At 43.6% G+C, this 20,538-nt stretch overlaps 3 protein-coding genes across 4 annotated transcripts; 2 read left to right on the forward strand and 1 right to left on the reverse strand.

The window, feature by feature from the left end:
• Window positions 1-240: 240 nt before the first annotated feature.
• Window positions 241-13,032, forward strand: LOC108873613 (arf-GAP with Rho-GAP domain, ANK repeat and PH domain-containing protein 1). The gene is made up of 26 exons (XM_018661905.2): window positions 241-439; window positions 963-1,048; window positions 1,145-1,203; window positions 2,167-2,697; window positions 2,779-2,877; window positions 2,973-3,144; window positions 3,233-3,346; window positions 3,776-3,880; window positions 4,097-4,157; window positions 4,256-4,376; window positions 4,463-4,727; window positions 4,879-5,078; window positions 5,695-5,780; window positions 5,864-6,046; window positions 6,478-6,546; window positions 7,206-7,305; window positions 7,394-7,450; window positions 7,589-7,715; window positions 9,356-9,455; window positions 9,625-9,826; window positions 10,804-10,849; window positions 11,013-11,224; window positions 11,335-11,538; window positions 11,690-11,795; window positions 11,981-12,122; window positions 12,508-13,032. Exons 2-26 carry the CDS (start codon window positions 963-965, stop codon window positions 12,556-12,558), a joined length of 3,498 nt encoding a protein of 1,165 aa, XP_018517421.1. The 5' UTR covers window positions 241-439; the 3' UTR covers window positions 12,559-13,032.
• Window positions 13,033-13,591: 559 nt separating this feature from the next.
• Window positions 13,592-17,182, reverse strand: LOC127138935 (GTPase IMAP family member 8). Of its 2 annotated transcripts, XM_018661922.2 has the most exons (4): window positions 17,064-17,182; window positions 15,446-16,013; window positions 15,269-15,318; window positions 13,592-15,080 (listed from the first exon to the last, which is right to left on the reverse strand). In XM_018661922.2, the coding sequence occupies exons 2-4, from the start codon at window positions 15,993-15,995 to the stop codon at window positions 15,051-15,053; spliced, it is 630 nt and encodes a 209-aa protein (XP_018517438.1). In that variant the 5' UTR covers window positions 15,996-16,013; window positions 17,064-17,182; the 3' UTR covers window positions 13,592-15,050. The 2 variants fall into 2 exon arrangements, with proteins under 2 accessions (XP_018517438.1, XP_018517433.1); XM_018661917.2 differs by lacking the exon at window positions 15,269-15,318 and having other exon boundaries at window positions 17,064-17,173.
• A 125-nt stretch (window positions 17,183-17,307) lies between these two features.
• On the forward strand, window positions 17,308-20,217 carry LOC108873628 (GTPase IMAP family member 9). The gene is made up of 4 exons (XM_018661927.2): window positions 17,308-17,491; window positions 17,832-18,028; window positions 18,246-18,350; window positions 19,027-20,217. The coding sequence occupies exons 2-4, from the start codon at window positions 17,890-17,892 to the stop codon at window positions 19,662-19,664; spliced, it is 882 nt and encodes a 293-aa protein (XP_018517443.1). The 5' UTR covers window positions 17,308-17,491; window positions 17,832-17,889; the 3' UTR covers window positions 19,665-20,217.
• Window positions 20,218-20,538: the final 321 nt, after the last annotated feature.

A 20,538-nucleotide genomic window follows, 5' to 3' on the forward strand; every position in this document is an offset into this window, starting at 1 on the left:
CAATAAAAATACAAAGGAGAAAACAAACTGACGGCAACTTTAGCGTGTTAAAGTTCAGCTGCACACACACACACACACACACACACACACACACACCTACATTCCTGCAGCAGGTTGAACCAGTGAGGTTTCACTGAGTTCACTGTAAAACATTCATGGTTAAAACAGAACTGTCTTGCTGTGATCACTGTTCCTGTGTAAACACACTGCTGTGATGTTACTCTACAGTGTAACATCAGAGATCAGACACAGAGTCTGTCAGTACGATCTCACCTGAGACACATCCTCACAAAGATACCGCAAACATACCAACACACACCCAGTTGATTTAACAAAGATGAGTTTATGAGTGCAGGTAGATCTGAGGCAGGATGTTCAACATGTGAAGCAGAAACAGACGGAGACTCGACAGAGAGCGGTGGGAACGACAGAGACACAGGTAAGCTCACCAACAGGTAAACTCAGACAGGTAAACTCACAGACAGGTAAACCTACAAACAGGTAAATTCAGACAGGTAAACTCACAGACAGGTAAACTCACAGACAGGTAAACACAGACCGGTAAACTAACAAACAGGTAAACGTACCGACAGGTAAGCTCACATTCAGAACAGGTAGGCAGATAAGTAAATAGTTGGACAGGTAAACAGACAGGTAAGAAGGTAAGACGAACACTAAGTTTGTATGTATGTGTGTTTGTGTAAAGTCACCTCGTTACCTTCAGACTCCTCATGTTCATGTTTTCTAATCTCTCTGATCTATAATCTGATTGATCCTGATCACAGCTGAACTGCTGTCACATGATCTGATCAGTCAGAGGAGTCAGCAGCGTTTTCAGTTTCTACCTGGTTTCACCTTTTTACTTTCAGTCTCCAGGTGTGCTAAGGATGTTTAGTTGCTAGGAGACGATGATTAGTCCTGACAGGTAACTGATGCAGTGAATGTTCTCTCTTGTCCCTCAGATGACTCCTCCTCCTTCTCCTCCAGTCCCGAAGCCTCGAGCTCGTTACCAGAGGGACAGTCTGAGGTCCGCCTCCTCCTTGGAGAGGTCAGTTCACCTGTAAATCTACACACACAGGTAAACGTGAGAACAACCTTTCACCTGTGATAAAATCAGTGAAAATATTTGGTTTTCGTGTTTCAGAGATGGGACTGATGAACATCTACAACCAGCTTTTTCTAATGAAGTTCACCTGAGCACAGGTACGCACACACACACGTGTCACAGTGACATCAGCAGTATCTCTCCACCTGTCACTGCTGATGTCATCAACAGGCGATTTCAAATATTCGCACTCGAGATTGAAACTGAAGTGAAGCCTGAAGACTAAACGGTTTAAATCTGATTTATTCTCATTTATTCAGCTTCAACATTTACACATATTTTCCACCTGAGTCTCCCTGAGTTCGTCTCTGAAGTTTAACCAAAAGCTGACGGCTGTAATAACTGAACCTGCAGCTGACTGTGGAGCAGCCTCAGGTTATTTTTAGCCCGGCTCGGTGTTGGCGTGCAGCGGCATGTTTTCAGTGTGAACAGTTGAACCGGTTTGTTGATGTTTGCAAAGCGGCTGCTGATTGTCTGGAACCAGTTTAACTGATGATATAATCACAGGTGAATGTGCAGAATGTAAAGATCATATCAGGTATTTACTGCCTCGACTTTAAATCAAAGTTAAGATTTTAACCAGCCCGTCTGACAACATTTCCAATTTGAAACAAACAATGAATTCCAGGTTTCTCACTGGCCCTTAGCAATTCTCTCTCTGCTGAACATTCAAATAATTTATCATAAGAGTATTTCCTTCATTTTAACTTTAACGTAGAGAGATAATCCATCACAGTCAGCATCATGTTTGTGTCTGAATGACTGTGTAGTGTTGGGGTTAGGGTTATTGTGTTGTGTTTGTTTGTCAGTCAGTGAAGTAAACACACACCCACCACACCTCAAAGCACCAGTCTTTAACCCTTTTACTCTAAAGGTCTCCTCTCACTGATCACAATAAGACTCTTATTGTGAAAGTCTGTATCAGCAGGGAGCAGTTGGGGCCTCTGGTGGACACCAGAGGAACTACAGGTGGACACAGGTGTCTGTTTGACTGACAGGTGTCTCAGCCTGTCAGCTGAAGTCTGCTGATGATGTCACTGTGTCCTCCTCCTCCTCCTCAGATCAAGGTGCTCCTCCTCTTCCTCCTCCTGCTGCTTCGGACCATGGCTTCATCTTCCCGACGCTCACCGGTGTCACTGACATCATTGCTGCCAAAATGCCATCATTGGCTGGAGTCGCTGCCGCCATTGGAGGTTCCGCCCCTCCAGACCCCCCAACCCCCCCAGGCCCCACCACCCCCCTGTCTGTAGACAGCATGGCTAACAGCATTGCTGCCCACATACCTAGCTTAGCAGCAGCTGCTAGCACTGTGGCTAACCCAGCTGCCACTAGCTTAAACCCTGCCTCCACCACCACACCAGTACCTGCTGCTAACGCAGGTGCTGCTACCTTAAACCCCGCCTCCTCCACCACAACTGTACCTGCTGCTAACACAGGTGCTGCTAGTTTAGACAGCATCTTTAGCTCGTTAGCTAACATGCCCAGTTTTGCAGGGATTATGAATGGTATGGCTAACCCTGCTGTTAGCTCCACCCCATCAGCCCCATCCCCCTCATCATCAAGAGTTAGAACTACTGGAGACCCTCAAACAGGTACATCAATCAATCAATCAATCAATCAATCAATCACTCAGTTTGAGATGCTCACTGTGTCTCTGTATTAAATGTGTCCAGATGTTGGGGCGCTGTCACAGCTGGTGACGTCATGTTTAGACCCGACTGCAGGAGTCACATTACCCCCAGTAGATGGAGCTGCAGAGCCGTCAGATGAAGGTATAACCCCCCACCCCCACCGTCCTGTTTCAGTCTGGGTCCTGCTGGTTTTCACCCTCCTCAGCCTGACTCCTGTCTGTTGGTTCTGGTTCCAGTTTTATCTCCGTCTCACACTGTCAACCCGTATGTCACCGTGTTGGCCTGTTGGGGAACTGAGGAAGCCGACTCTGAGTCGTCCAATGAGGAGGAAGAAGGAGTTAGCTCTGCCCCCTCTGGTGCTGATGGACCAATGGGAGCAGATTCTGCTCTGAACGCAACTAAAAACAAGTATGTATACACTACACAGTAGTACGATAACTACTGCTGCTACTACAGTTCCTGTGCTGCTGCTGCTAACAGAGTGGTGGTGTTGCAGTGTCCCAATGAGTCCTACAGGTCGTATCATCCCCACCAGGCCGGCTCCGCCCCCTCCCCGTCCTCCTGACCAATCACAAAAGCCGGGAAAACGTCAGAAGCAGAAGATCCCAAGGTACACAAACACACACAGTCTGTTCTTCTGTTCTCATGGACTGTCCCAGACATTATGTCTACACAAATATTCAGACATGTATCCATTTTACCCAGGATGCTTTGGGAGCTGACTTGTGTTGTATGTAAACGGGTATCATCAACCAGCAGCAGTAGCGCAGGACACACTGTTTTAGTTTTCAGATTTCCTTCAGCTGAGATATGAACTGGTTGGTTTTTGGATTTATCCAAAACTATTCTCTCTGGAAATGTGAGAGCATTCAGTCAGCCTCCATGGTCATCATCCTGTATTAGAAGATAAAGTCCAGTGTCAGTATTGGACAGTTTAACAACAGAGACTCATGTATACAAAGACATTAACATGTATAAATTAAAACTAACTACTGATTGAAAAACAAATGGTTCAAACATACGAGTGTTTGTCCTGCAGAGCAGCCACTATTCGAGTGTCGAGGAAGAAAGGGGGCAGCAGGACTTCAACTCCACAAAGCGCTGTGGTCCGATCCAGCTGGCTGGACGTATGGAAAGGCTTCAGGTAACAACATCCTCATCGTGTTCAGAGAACAGTAGAAACAGATTGGATGATGAATTACAGGAGATCCAGGATTGATCTCTGATAACCACCAGATTAGGACAACACCTGCCAAACACAACAGACATGTTCCTGAGGCCAGATTTAAATAATTAGGTAGAGAGACAGTTGGATGATGGATGATGGATAGATAAACAGATAATGTTTTCTCTCCAACAGACATAATGTTTTGTGGGCCACGCTGGACGGACAGCTGATGTCTCTGTGGAAAAAACGAACAGTAAGTCAGCGTCTCTGTACCTGTCTCTCTCTCTGTACACCTGTCTGTGTGCCTCTGTCTGTCTGAAGAGTAATGGGTGTGTTTGTTTTGTTAATCAGGACCGGTTCAGTGAGGTGTTGTTTCATGTCTCCAGCATCACCAATGTGAAGAAACAAGACAAAGGAAGATTCTCTGTTTACTTCAGGAAGAAACATTATGACTTCATGGCTCATAGTGAAGGTAAGAGCACTCTACTGTACACTATTAGGGGTTTAACTGCAGTACTACTCCAATCTAATAAATTCTTCCTTGTTTTTTTCTTTCAGAGGTTCAGGATGGTTGGGTCAGTTCTCTGCTGGCGACCCGAGGCCAGCCAAGTCCCACTCCCCCTGAACTACATGGACAAATCACCATCAAGGACACACGGAGCCGAGCCTACGCCGCCATCTGGGGTCACGACCTCTGGATTTACACCAACAAAGACAGCTACCAGCTGGGCATTGCCTCCTTCTCTGTCCCCCTGAATGTGGCCACAGTCAAATCTACAGGAAAACACTCGTTTACCCTCATCACTCCATACAAGAGATTCAAGTACACACCTCTCTGTCTACCTGTCGACCTTAATATCTCTTTGTTTTTCTGACTATTGTGGTTCTTTGGTTAAGTTGTTATCCTAACACATTTTCCTTCCTTGTTCTTTCCTCTTTTTTTATCCTCTTTGACCCCACACCTCCACCTGCAGCCTGTCTGTTGATTCTTCGAAGGACCTGTCCATCTGGCTGGACAGTCTGTCCTCGTCTATCTGCAGTGCTCTGTCCTGCAGCCAGGTGGCAACACGTCTCTGGGAAAATCCAGACAACAAGGTGTGTGGTGACTGCGGTGCAGCCAATCCTGAGTGGGCGTCGGTCAACCTGCTCCTGGTTATCTGTCAGGCCTGTGCAGGTACGAGTTAATGGGGAAGTCAGGGAGGCTACAACAACTTCTCTTCTTGCAGAGTTGGTTGTGTGAGTGTTGAAGGTGGGACACTGACAATGATGTTGGTTGATATTAATTGTCTCTGTGAAAATCCATAAAACACAATTAGTGGACACACCACAGTCAAGAACAAACTGCCATCATGTGGTATGTAGATAATAAAAACCTGAGATGGACAATGAAAATGGAAATGAAATGGAAATGAAATACTGTCCATTACCACCTGAGACTTCCTCTTTCATATTAATCAGAAAAATGTTTTCTCAACACATGATATTGATAGTGGAGTTCCTCTGGGAAACATTCTGGGCCCTGGTCTATTTACTTCATACCATATACCAACATTTTCAGGCATCATAATGTCAAATACACCAATATGCAGATGATACACAATGGTATATCTCAGTTTTTTTTTTTAATAAACAGTCATCTAAACCACCCGTGGACAGGTATCCAATAGAGTTTGGACAACTAAATCAGTTTTTTTCCTCAGATATAAAGAACGAAGTCTAAGTGTGGAATGCTAATAATGCTAGCAGATCTACTGGTGTGAATACAGAATGCTAATAGAGTCTGTTTTCAGGTCAACATCGAGCTCTGGGCAGCAACCTGTCAAAGGTACGCAGTCTGAGGATGGACAACAAGGTCTGGACTGAGCCACTCATACAGGTGAGGGGGGTCTGAACCACTCACACAGGTGAGGGGGTTTTACAGGTTATCCCTGACTTTTAACCCCTTTCATCGTCTCCCAGCTGTTTGTTACCTATGGCAACCGGCTGGCCAATCAGGTGTGGGCTGCAGCAGTGCCAGCAGCAGAGCAGCTGCTTCCTGAGGCATCTGATGAGGAGAGGTCAAAGTTCATCCAGGATAAATACAGCAGGGGGCGCTACAGACGAGTCCACGCTCTGGCCTCCTCCCACTCTCTGATGGACCAGGTTGGACTCCACACACTCATACATGTTATGTGCAAACTACATAATTATGACTTAATAATTTAGATTTTTTCAGTTCAATTCAGTTTTATTTATATAGCGCTGAATCACAACAGAAGTCATCTGAAGGCACTTTTCATACAGAGGAGGTCTAGACCATACTCTTTAAAATAGGTATTTACAGAGAGAGACCCAACAAATCCACCATGAGTAGCACTAGGCGACAGTGGAGAAGAAACTGTATATGTATATATATATATTTACACCCACATAAATATGTTTATGTTATATTTATAGTTTCTAATATGTGAAAAAATGATTTTACATATAGTTATCTGTTTACATCCAGACAAAATACGAGGTTGTATTTATTTGTCTGAGACAGTAAGAAAATCACATGTACAGGTGTGTGATGATGTGTGTGTGTGTTTCAGAGGCTGCGTGAGGTGGTCTGCAGTGACAACGTAGAGGAAACGATGTCTCTGATCTGCTCAGGAACAAAGGTCTGAAGGTTTTATGACTCTAATCTCACCGACTTCACTAATGATTGATCTCACACTGATGTATGAAACAACCTGCATCAAGTCAATAATCAACTGAATAATTATTTTGTGGTTGTTTCTACAGCTCCACTTTTTAGTAGTTATTGCTGAGTTTTTTGTTTTTAAATCTTTGTTTATCTAATACAGATAAATTCATATTTCTAGTCACAATGGAAGTTAAAAATGTGATTCTTTGCTTCACACCATTTCAGCTGATGAAATATCTACTGCACATCTGCTGCGGTTTTCTCTGCAGAATATTACAATGTTTTCCACCTAAAGTTAAAATCAACAAATTTCTGTCGACTGGACATTTGGTATCCAACACGTGACTGGACAGTGGCGGAGGTTAAGGAAAATAACAGATGGTTTAATCCTCTCTACTGTGACTGGCAGACACACACAAGTAACAGGAGTTTATAATTAGTCTTCTCGAACAAGAAGAGATTCCAGTGTTTCCTGACTCACTAGGTTTACGGTCAGGTACAGAACACCTGCTGTGACATCACTGATAACTAAACCTTTTACCTGCAGACATGTTGAGATGTGACAGTCGTAAATTCACAGGTAATGATGTGTGGTTCAGGTTCATTTATCTGAGTGATCTTACCTGTGCACAGGTGTGTCAGTCAGACCCTCAGGGCCCCTCCCCCATCCTCCTGGCTGAGAGGGCAGGTCAGGCTCTGCAGACCGAGCTGCTCCGACTCAACGAGTACACAGGTAACACGCACACAGGTAAACCCTATGTTACCTCTAACTCACCTGGATGTGGTTCCTTACTCAGGTCTATTTTTTCTTTTTTATTTAGAGGTCCCGCCTCATCAGCCCCAATCAGCCAATAGGAGACCTGGCTCTGCCCCCTCAGGTAAGAATGGATTAATCACCTGAATGAATTTCTAATGAGAACACATGAAGGTACAACAAATATTACAGGTCCCAGATTTTATATTTTTTCACAACATATGTGTGTGTGTGTGTGTGTGTTTGTTACCTGTGTGATCAGGTGAGGAGGAGGAGGAGCTTCATGGTAAACTGGAGGAAGATCGTTTCCTCTTCTCGTTAGAAAACGACTCAGCAGCGTGTGACGTCCTCGACCTGCGAGAGGTTCTGTCAGTCTTCCTCAACGACGGGTAAATACCACTGATACTGCAGTAATGATAGTACTGATACTACTCCACCACTAAGCCTCCAACTGGTCATTTCATTTAGCTCTGAGCTCTTCTCCAAAAGCCTTTCTTCTTAGAAAGTTAGTGAGAGTTTGAAAGAGCGTGAGTAAAAACACAACGAGGCTGTAAAGGTGGACTGGTGAGTAGATGGGTTTTCATGTTAACGTCCCCGACAACCTCTGTAGTCTCATTTAGACACTCATTAGCAACCACCTTTTTTGAGACACGTAAAAGCTTCAAACATCAGGAGTGGGGGATTTACTGACCCATTTTACGTCCGAGAATCAAACCTGAAAATGTTGTAGTGATGTCACATGACACACGTCTAATCTATGATTGGTTAAAACAGAGTTTACAACATGTGGACCAGTGTCTCTTCATCATGAGGTTAAACTCTGATTTGTTTCAGGAAAAAGATCAGAGAAGATTTCAATTCAATTCAATTCAGCTTTATTTATATAGTGATATGACTGGGAGCCAATGTAGAGAGGCTAACACAGGAGAAATATGGTCTCTTTTCCTAGTTCCTGTCAGTAATTTTGAATCAGCTGCAGAGTCTTTAGAGACTTGTTGGGCAGCCTGATAATAATGAATTACAGTAGTCCAGCCTGGAAGTAACAAATGCATGGACTAGTTTTTCTGCATCTTTTTGAGACAGAAAATGTCTAATTTTAGAGATATTACGCAGATGAAAAAAGGCAGTCCTAGAAGTTGTTTTTATGTGTGAGTTAAAGGACATATCCTGATCAAAGATGACTCCCAGATTCTTTACAGTGGAGCTGGGAGCCAGGACAATGCCATCTAATGGAACTACATCATTAGAAAATTTATTTCTGATGTGTTCAGGACCAATTGACAGATAAAGCTGTGTATCATCTGCATAACAATGGAAATTTATGGAGTGTTTTCTGATATTTCTGATGCGATCAGGAGGTCGTTTGTAACTTTTACAAATGCTGTCTCTGTGCTGTGATACAACCTAAATCCTGACTGAAAATCCTCAAATAAACTATTGTCCTGTAGAAAGTCGCACAACTGTTTTGCAACTGCGTTCTCTAGGATTAAGGAAAGAAAGGGGAGGTTAGATATTGGTCTGTAATTGGCTAATACGTCTGGATCTAGAGTGGGCTTTTTTAGAAGAGGTTTGATTACTACCACTACTACTACTACTTTATATGATTACGGCACGTAACCTGTTACCAAGGACAGATTTAACATGTCTAATACAGGACTGCAAATTAAGGGCAGAGCTTCCTTTAGATGCCAAAATAATTGATGTGAGCTGGGAAAGAATTAGTTTCTTTCTAATCAGTTCAGGTCTCTTTATTTTGTTTGAGCTGAGAACTAGTTTACTGAACCTCTGAACTGTGAGGACTGATACTGAAGACAACAGCTCCCTCTGGTGGAGACTCCTCCATCACTGCAGCTCATTATAAACGTTCAACATGAAAATGATCTGATGCAGTGAAACAACATGGAGTCAAACTTTTCTGAAGTGTTTGTGTTATTTTCAGGTGTGTCAGGTGATGAAGTGTTTTCACTGACGCTGATTTCTAATTAACTCTTCTAACTTCATTCGTCACCTCCTGTTGCTGTGTATTCAGACCGGCTCATCAGTTCGAGATGGTAACGCTGAGTGATCAGCTGATCTGTGCTGCAGATGATAAGGAGGCTCTGATGACTCACCTGGTTCACATACTGAAGGTAAACATGACTCTGACTGTGTTTTTCTATCTCTGTGAGGATCGGTTTAACCTGGTCTGAATCAGGTTTACGTTAACCTGAGTCCTAGTTATCATTAATAACCTGAGTTGTAGTTATCATTAATAACCTGAGTTCTAGTTATCAGTATAATCTGAGATCTTGTCTCCAGGTGATTCTCCCAGGTGGTGTGTCCTATGCGGAGGTGGGCGGAGCTTCTGCAGTCAGTAAAGTGAGTGTGGTTGAAGTGGGAGGAGCTTCGGGTCATTCTGACGCCTGGTTGTTGCTGTGGGAGGACGGAGTCAGCATTCACCCTGTCCATAGACACTCACAGCAGAGATTGGCGATGGAACTGAGCGTGCTCACTCGTCATGGTAACAGCGTTTTTACTGTTCACACCTCCTCACACCTGATGAATTCTCCTGAGCTCCACCTGCTGGAACAAGCTGGAGTCAAAGCTGGTTCAAACTGATCCTCTATGTTTAATAAAACATCAGTTTCACTCTTCACTGTAAAATTATTCCTAACCCTAACCCATAATCTGTATTTTTATAATACATATGTTTTAATGGAGATTATTCAAATGATAAAGGCTGATCTCAGCAGGTGTCAGGTCATGTTCTTCAGGCCTATTTTCAGATAACGATGTGTGGTTCCATTTCTCTTAATGCTTGAGCCTTTTTCAACTCACAAATTCACAATGTTTTTAGTTATAAATCTGCAATAATCCGGCCTAGAAACACGGTTTAAATATTCCTGGAAACTCCTGACTTTCCACTCTATAGTATTGCAAGATTGTACATCACTCACTGAAGGCCCTCTCCATGCGTCATTGGTGGATTGGATTGGAATTTTTTGAGGCAAACCCATTTCAAGCACTAAAACAAATCATCCACATAGTAAAGCTGGAATTTGGCCAAATTATGTCTTAACACATTGCTCTAAGACAAACAGGTAAAGCTGAGATTGTTCTGAACATTTTGATATAAAACACCTGGGTACTATGTTATATACAGATACCTGTAGAAGGAGAATTAAATAAACTATGTAAAAATGTGAAAATACACACAGTCAATATTCAGAGGGTTTCTCCAAAAATTCACATTTTTTAAAAAGCAGATCAGTTTGAATCAAAACTGAAATCCAAACCCATAGGTGATTAAATATCTCAACATATTACAGGTGAGAAACAGAGCTGATGTTTGATGTGGTTACCATGGTAACAGACCCAGAATATATTTCTCTTACTGTTTTAATTTCAGTGAATTAACGATTAAAATATGATCATTAGTTTGAATGATCCCATCAATCAATCATCAAAATTTTTACTGATTTTATTTTGTCATTTCAGAAATGAAACCATCTGAAAACATCATCACCATGGCAACTGCAGACAGGTATACAACACACCCACATTCAGAGTTAAAGAAATCAGTGGCATGTTTCATATCAACTCAAAACAGAGAGAAATTATTTGTTTCATGTTTCCTGGCCTCTGATTGGCTGAGCTCACCTCAGGTGTGTATGATGTCACACGTAGAATCTCGTTTCTCTCCTCAGGAGTGTGTCTTTGCGTTTCGAGGAGCACCACAGCTGTCAGTCCTGGTTCAGCCACCTGGAGAGAGCCCTGACCAATCACAGCTCAGCTCCCCACCATCCTGCAGCCAATCACAGCTCAGCTCGTCAGTCTCTGTACCCAGTGATGGACGTGGGGTCAAGAGGTTTGGTGCCACCGGGCATCGAACGCTGCATCTCTCACGTCACAGCTCATGGTCAGAAGAGTTTCAGTCAACAACCTACTGATCAGTTTCAGTATTGATTAATCTGCACAGTATTTTACTGATTAATTGATGTGAGTCCATGTTTGTGATGTCTGTCTCAGGTCTGAAGGTGGAGGGCGTGTACCGCCGCTGTGGCCTCGCTGCCAAAGTGACCCGATTGGTGGAGGCCTTGATGACATCACCGAGCTCCGCCCCCCTGGAGAATGACGAGCAGGGCGTGTTGGACGCCGCCTCTGCCCTCAAACAATATGTCCGCCAGCAGCAGAGTTTAATCCCTGACATACAGCTGTGGGTGCAGGCCGCAGGTCAGTACGCAGTAACTGTACTACAAATACATGCAGTACTACAGTATGTCGTCGTACAGGTCATTCAGAGTCAGTAGTACCAACAGCAGAAGCAGTAGTATCAGCAGGAGTACTACAGTAGTACTCAGCCTAACAGTACTTCCTCTCTCAGTGATTTCAGACGAATGCTCCAGGTTTAAGGCGTACAGACGGTTACTACGGCAACTTCCTGACGACAACCGAGCCACCCTGAGCGCTCTGTTTGGACACTTCTACATGTAACACACACACACACATATATATATATATATATATAATATATAAATATATATAAATATATATATATATATATATATATATAGTCCTGTGGTTGTAGTACCAGTCTTTGTCCACTAGATGTCAGTGATCTGATGTTAAACTATAGAAGCTGAGCTGATGTTTCTGAATCTTACCTGTCTCTCAGGGTCCAGGTGTTCTCTCAGGTGAACAAGATGTCGGCTCAGAATCTGGCTCTGGTTCTGGTCCCGTCTCTGTTTCAGACTCTGAACCACGATCTGATTGGACTCACCAGAGAGTTCATCATCCACCACACACTGCTGTTCCTGGTAAACACCTGACACCACTGTACACCTGTGACACACCTGTAACACACCTGAGCAGCACACTGAGACAGTTAGTGTGTGGTACTTACTCTACATGATGAGTCTGACTTTAGGACACGTATCATTGGCTCAGCTACCAGCTGACCTGTAATGTCCAATCACATTCAGTCAGAGTAGCTTAATTAGCTCATTAAAGAACAGCCACTCAGGTGAGAAGGCCCTTTACCTGTGGAAGAAACAGAACAGATGAAGAGTTGTGTTGTTTGTTTTAATCAGCAGCTCAAACTGTGATGAAACACAGTTGCAGCTCCAGTGTCTGATTTGAACGTTTCTTTATTTCTGTTTTATGACCAAACGTCTGTGAGTGAAGTGTTTTTCTTCTGTTCAGACACCAGGGGGCGATCAGAGAGAGGAGGAGGAGGAGATCACTGTGTTCTGATGAAGAGGAAGGACAAACCTGAAGACCTGAATTCACGTCACAGATTTCTTCATTTTCCTGCAGATTAAAAACTCATTTATGGTCTTTGAGGTTTTGTTTTGGGGAATCAATATTTTACAGAAGGAGATATTATATAACATGGTGGAATATTTAACGACTAGTTTATCTCTCTTTGGTGTTTGATTGTCAAAGAAAAACAGTGTAAAGTTTTGTTCCTGCTCCTGCAGTGACAGCGCCCCCTACAGTGGATTAAATGTGTGGATGGTCAGTTTAAATAGTTTAGTAGACATTTTGCTCATTAATCAGAGTTCAGAGAAACTGAGGAGAATTTAGATTTAAAACAGGAACGTGTTGTTTATTATCAGACTGATGAAGGAAGAGTTTAAATCATTTAACTGTGGAACATGGTCAGTTATTAAAAAATAAAAACAAAACTGTAAATGTAGAAACTGACAAATTAAAAAAGTAAAACCAGCTGAATGTGCTTCTGTTTCACTGAACAGCTGATAATTATTCCTGCTGCTTCATTTTACCCTCTGAGCTCATTAAGACTGGAACTTGTGTTTAATCAGCTACAATCAGAGTGAACCAGAACAAACCTCCAGGAGTTTCAGGAGGCAGATCATCACCTATGAAACCAAATATTAGAAAGACAAAGATAATGAAACTCACCGCTGAGTCGGACACCAGGCTGCAGCAGGTTGTTTCCTTCATCACTAACAGCTGAGGGCAAAGCTGCTTCATGAAGGACTGAGATGGTACACAGTAAATACACACAGACAACATGTTAAAACAGCCGCTGAGCTGTGATACATGAACTCAGACAGCTGAGAGTCACACTCACTGAGAGCAAGTCCAGAACCGGCAGCTCTGTCAGATACATGAAGGTTAACGGATGTGCTGGTAACAAAATGTCTTCTTATTCAGACATGTCTTTAGGTGATCACCATCAATAAAAAAAAACTGAAAGTACAATTTGCTCATTGATTATGTGCTCCTCTGTTCTGATGATCTGAAAGAAAAAACATCAACAGACAATTCAAATATATTTATTACTGAAAGATATAAACACAAAAGCGAAAAAAAAGACACAAATAATCTAAAACCGATAACTGATCCATAAAATGCTGTAGATACAAAACACACAAAAAGCAAACAAAACCTTTTCTCAATGACAAAAGTATATTATTAATAATAATAAATCATACTGAGTTACAATGTGACTGAGTTTAAGAGAAACAATGATTCAGAATTACTGTTTTTACATATAATTACAACTGATCTGAGGGATACTGGGATATACACAACTATATACAAAAACAGATACAGATACAGTACATAGTTATACTTTGTATGTTATGTATGAGCTCTAACAGTAAATCACTGAAACTCATAATGTTACTCAGTACAGTGAAAGCCCTGCTCCTGATGAGTCCGTGGATGGCGTCCTCCCAGGGCATCAGTGAGCTCTGGGACGGTCTGTGACTGGACTTGGTGAATGTCCTAGGGGTGCTCAATTGGATTTAGGTCAGGGGAACATGACTGCTGAACTTGTTGAGGTCCTCAGAAATACACCCACAGAGCGTGAACCGCCGACAGACACACAAAAATTCAGACAGATTCCTCCATTTCCAGCTGTTCTTTTGTTGCTCAGCAGGTTTTCATCAGACCAGGTGGAGGCAGCGAGGGGAGGTTCCAGGGAAGAACCTGTCGCATTTAGACACTGAGGAGGCCAAGGTATCTCAGAAAGAGCCGGAGGTATCGCTTTAGTTTTTGCCATACTGTTTCTTTTACATTCTGTTCGCCACCTGTTGCTCTGTTGCCGGCACCTGGAAAACCAGACGGGTTCCTTTCAGGTGACAACTCTAACAGGTTTCTCTCCTCTCTGATGAAGGTCTCAGCCATCCTGAACAGCTCAGAGGAGCAGTGTTCTCCTCTGTTAGCTGTAACCATCTCTTCTACTTTATTCAGGAACTCTCTGACCTGCTGTCCATCTCTTCTGGCTTCGTTGTTAAACACACAGTATCTCCCTCCACACATGGAGACCAGATTGGAAATACAGTCTATGGACTGGATCATCTGATCAACAGACTGACCTCTGAGTCTGTCTCCATGAGTAAAGAGAACCATGGTGTACTTAGAAGCATCAGGACCAAACAGTTTGAGCAGAATCTCAAACAGTCTGATGTCTGCTTCATCAGCTCTGTCTAGTTTGACCACAATAACAAAGGCATGTGGTCCTGGACTGGCCTCAACAAATGTCTTCATGATCTCTATGTACAGCTGTTCACGAGTCTGAACTTCATCAGTGAACCCTGGAGTATCCACCACTGTGACCCAGCAACCCTCCACCTCTGCTGATCCAGAGACACACTGTGTCGTGACTGGTTTAAAACCACAGCCAGATTTAAACTTCTCAGATCCTAAGATGGTGTTTCCTGATGAACTCTTCCCTTCTCCAGGTCGACCGAGAAGAACGATCCTCCTGTCCTTCAACACAACTGGCTCCCTGGACATACCAGCTGAAAGAGAGAAACATCAGAAAAAGATGAGTTTTCCCTTCAACAGTCTTGAACGCCTTTGGACTTGTCTGTGTGGGGTCAACCAGCTCGTTGGACGTGGATTTAACCAATGTCACCGAAACCAAATCCTGCTATTTGAGCAGTATCAGATCAAAATCAGGTATCAGTATTGGACTGAAACATCTTACCTGCCAAGTATCTGAGAAACTGTGAGCAGGTGTACTGAGGAGAACTGGAGCTGGTTTAAAAGCAAAGGGGGGGGTCACAGCAAATACAAAACTAAACTTACTAAAATGTCCTGATTTTACAGACTAAACCTTCAGACTAGTTCACACCAACGACCTCTGAAGGAAACAGTTACTCACACTCTCTGAGGTGGCCTGACTTCTGCAGCAGCTCTCTGACTTGTTCCTGGTCTCTGTTCACATTGTTGAACAGATGGTATGCCCCGCCCATCCTCCTGACGACATGTGGCAGTTCACCTTCTTCCTCTTCAAAAATAAAGTCGTCCAGAGTCGTGTTCTTCAAGTCGTCTCCAGCTGTGAAGAGCAGGTAGCTCCTCTTCAATCCCTGAGAACCAATTGCTTTTATAGCCGTCCTCAGAGCCTTCTGGTCCTCTTTAGTGAACCGACCGACTCTGACCACCAACAGGAAAAGACAGGGTCTGGAGGACCTCAGGACGTCCCGACAGAGGGATTTAATGTCCTCATTGGTGTCTAATATTGCTGGAGTGTCAATCACTCTGATCAGTTTCCCAAACACTCGTCCTGTTGCTTCAGAGATTTCTTTTGTCACAGATCTGAGGGACAGTTTGGACTCAAACGCTGCTCGTCCTAAAATAGTGTTTCCTGAGGCACTTTTACCGACTCCTGTTTTACCAAGAAGAACGATGGTGAGATCTGGATCTGGATCCATGTCTGAGCATCTGAAGGTCTGAAAGGAAAAGCATCATAAACCTCTGAGTGACAACACTTAAAAAACTTTTTCCCACAACATGGCAACAAAGGGAAGGTTAAAGTTAATATACACTAACCATATGTAAAACTAAACCAATGAGATTTAACATGTTATAAACTACTGAACGTGTAAAAGGACAAATCAGAGACGTCTCCTGACGACGGCTCTGTTACAGGTGATGTTTCTGACTGAACTCTGACCCCAGCCTGATAACAGCTGTTATCAGTTAAAGCCTGTGAAACACTCACATATTGTTGTTAGGACTCTGATGCAGGAAAACTTTATGGAAGTGTAGTAATGTTGGATCAGAGTTTTCAAACTGTGTGAACAACTAAAGGTTCAATTACAGGGTTTATAACTAGATAACAGTATATATCAAGAATAATAATTTCACTACAGTTGTTTTTTATTAGTAGTCATTACATATATAGTGTTAGGGTTATAAATTAGTGTACACACACACACACACACACACATATATATATATATATATATATATATATATATATATATATATATATATATATATATATATATATATTTGTCTGTGACTGACTGAGGATGATCAGACATCACAAACAACCTGTTTCCTAATCAAACCAAATACGGTACATCACACTGATGTATTCACACCGTTTCCAGGTGTTGTGATGAATCAAGACTTAAGTTTTTAATTGAATCTTCACTGAAAGAAGAGAATCTAAAAACGACGGTGACGTGATTTCTCTGTAACACCTCAGCTCTTCAGTTATTATGGGATGTTTGGACACAACAACCTCACACACATTCTGCACACGTTGAACATGATGTTCACACTGATCATCAGAGAAGGTGAGGCACGGACACACACACGGTTTGTACAGTAACACTGAGTTTTCTGATGAGGAGAGGAGATGATCTGAACTTCCTGTTTCCTGCGGCTCGACCAGAACCAGACCAGAACCGAACCCAGCAGCTCTCTGACCTCCGACAGCCTCACCTGGTCAGACGGAGCTGCACGAGGTCCACAAACAGACTCAGACTCACCTGGAGCCGCAGGGACGGGGTTCACCTGTCCTGAGGTCGTCGTTTTCTTTTCCTGGTGTTTTTCTTCCCTGCGTCATGTGACGGACCGAGAGGAAGAGAGTGGCCTTCAAAATAAAAGCACAAGATTCAGAGATACATTTGAACACCAAATATTGATCAGGTTTCAGATGAATCCGTCTCTGTTTTCTTAACAGTGAGTGTTAATAAAAACCAACGCGGTGCTGTGAGTCCAGGGGATGATGAGTCTGTCCGCTCTGTCTCAGTCTACCATGTCCTACTTTTTTCCCTGACATTTATTTTGAAGGTTTTAACCGGAAACACCAGTTTTCTCCGGGTGGTTCTTCAGTGTGGATAAAACTTGAGTCTCTGACTTTAGGACAGAAGAAGACGGAGACGGTGACCCGCGGTGATGGCAGCGACGTCACACAGTGAGTCTCACCTGTCTCACCTGTCTCACAGACTCTGAACTCTGACCTGAGATCAGTTCTCTACCTGATGAATTTCAGTTGAATCTATAACCAAACTCCTCATTGTTCTGTTCGGTGCTTTAACTTTCACTTCGTCCCGCGCCGCTCAGACCCGGGCCACAGACCCAGACCACACCCCAACCAACACCTGGGTCTGTACCGGTGGTTGTTCATTGGTTGTTCATTTAAACTATTTCCAGCTGCAGTCAGGGTTGTTAATCAGACTCAGATCTGCTATGGGTTTGACCGTCAGTGATTTTACTGGTTTTAATGATCTGATGTGATTTCTGTCTCTGAACAGCACCAGTCAAGAGGAGGAGGGACAGCATGGAGGTCCCCCCAGGTCTGAAACCTGCCCCATGTTTATCTGTCTGATAAACAACACACACACACACACTGTGATGGAACACTTCTCGCTGTACGTTAAGAATATGAAAGGACCCATGAAACAGTGTGAGGACATGTTGTGGATCCATTTACAGATAAAGCACCAAACAGGTCTGCATAATCCAAAAACCTGCATCCACATTCTCCTGATCAATAATCAATAATCAGCTCCTCAGACTGAATCTGTCCTGCACCAGCAGCAGATCTTTAGATCATCAGAGGTGAACACATCTGAACACTGGCTGCTGATCGGTCCACAGTCAACCACAATGTCAAAGAAAGTTATGAAGAACAGTTCTCTCCTCCTGACGCTGTTTCTCTACGTCAGACCTCCGGCTGGTTCTGGTTGGGAAGACTGGCTCAGGGAAGAGCTCCAGTGGAAACACCATCTTGGGAATGGACGTCTTCAGTGCAGCTGTCACTCACTTTTCAGGTAAACAAGACCAGGTACAGAGAGCGTCCGTCCTGCCGGGCGGCTGACAGGTTCATCAGTCGGTGTTAACTCACCACAACACGACTCAGTCTGTTTGAGTCAGTTGAAGTAAATGAGTTATTGTCAGGAAATCAGATGAGGAAGAAACACGATCACTCTGACAGCAGACACACAGGTAACTGACAGGTAACTGTGTGCACCTGAACCTCCAGGTAGATCATGTCCACCTGAGACAGTAGAAGTACTGATACTGTTTGCTGTGGTGGACTTTAGATTTTAGACCTTCTCCTGATGAACTGCATCACTCTACTGACAAACACCTTCCACCCCCAGCACTGACGACCTGTCCCACCAGGCTGAGGTTGCATTAAAAACCATTTCACTCTCTTTATTTATTCAGCAGCTTCACCCCTTCTGTCTCTTCCTCTTCTTCCTCTTGAAGCATCAAATATGAAGATGTGAGTGTAGAACTGTGAAGTGAAAGAAAAGGTTCTGTCTCAGCATAGATGAGGTCTTAATGTTCATGTGGAGCTAATGCAACAAACATCTCAGATGATTAGATTTGATCAGCAAACAGAGGTGTCTCTCTGCTCAGACCTTTAAACTTTAAATTTGTTGTAGTCTCAGTTTTCAGTCAGACATCGCTCTGTGTAATCTGTCTCTTTCCTCTCCTCAGTGACCAGACAGTGCTGTAAACAGAGAGGGGAAGTGTTTGACAGAGACCTGACCATCGTCGACACCCCCGGCCTCTTTGACACCTCCCTGACCGAGGAAGTTGTGAAGAGAGAAATCTCCAAATGCATCAACATGTCGGCCCCGGGGCCCCACGCCATCTTGCTGGTCATCAAGGTGGGACCTTTTACAGAAGAGGAAAGAGACGCCATCAGGAAGGTGGAGGAGGTGTTTGGACCGGACGCTTGGAAGTACACCATCATCCTCTTCACCCATGGAGACAGAGTGGAGTCAGACTTTGATCAGCAGCTGACAGAGGAGGGTGACAAGCTGCAGTGGATCCTGAAGAAGGTCGGACACAGATACCACGTCTTCAACAACCTCAAGATCAATGACCGTGGTCAGGTCCTCGATTTACTGAAGAAGGTAGACGACATGGTGTCTGCCAACGGAGGAGAGTTTTACTCCAACTACACCTACCAGGAGGTGGTGAGGATGCTGGATCAGAGAGAGGCAGAGCTCAGAGATTTCTACCAGAAGAAACTGGAGGAGGAAATAAAAGCTGTGGAGTCAAAGTACGAGGAGAAGCTGAGAGAAGCTCGACAGGAACGACAGGGGGTAGGAGGAACAACTGAACTCTGAGCTGAAAGAACTGAAGCGGTACTATCACGCTTTAGAGTCCGGAGTCCGTCACGTTGTGGAGCAGACCGTGAAGACTGACCCCTTTGATCAGATCCTGGAGAAGTTCCATGAGACTCAGAAGCTGAAACTCACCTCTTGAATCAGTTACAGCCTCAGACCTGAAGACTTCTAGATGTCAACAGAATGTTTTTAGGGCTAAGCTTCAGTAAAGGCCAGTATCTACTGACATGATTAACACTGGGTCCTGATTCACTACATGAGTCTTTGACCTGGTCTTGGAAGACATCCCCTGAATCTTACATAAGCTGCCTCAAACCTGGACCATTAGTGGTTTTCTAGCTTCTGTTGGACTGCAGCGTTCTGTCGACCTGAGGGTCTGCAGCAACTTTCATGCTAACATGTTGTGTAGTCAGAGCATGCATCATTCGTTAGCACTGAGCTGTAAATTACACTTCTGCCTTTTTCAGTTTGACTTACACTGCAGGTCAGTGAAGTGGACACATGATGCTGTTGAGTGTTTAAACAACTTCTATAATAAAACTCCCTCTTCTGATTTTCTGCTGCTTCACTGTTTTCATGATAATTTGGGGGTTTAAAGAGCAGCTGCTGATGTTTCAGGTTTCTGATCCTGATCAAGTGTTTTCTACCAGCAGAGGTTTTTATCGGTCAGTGACGATCTGTGCTCCTGCGTTGGTCAAACGAATTAAAACTAATTCTAAGAAGACGACAACATAAAAAGAACCACAGGTTTCTGTCGACAGAAATAATGACTCTTAAATAAACGATGAGGAGGTGACGTTAGCAGCTCTGAACAGAATCGACCACAGACTCAACAACATCTACTTTACCATCTTCTACAGAAACACAGCATCTC

This window comes from Lates calcarifer, unplaced genomic scaffold (genome assembly GCF_001640805.2).
Source record: "Lates calcarifer isolate ASB-BC8 unplaced genomic scaffold, TLL_Latcal_v3 _unitig_5086_quiver_549, whole genome shotgun sequence".
Taxonomy (NCBI): domain Eukaryota; kingdom Metazoa; phylum Chordata; class Actinopteri; family Centropomidae; genus Lates; species Lates calcarifer.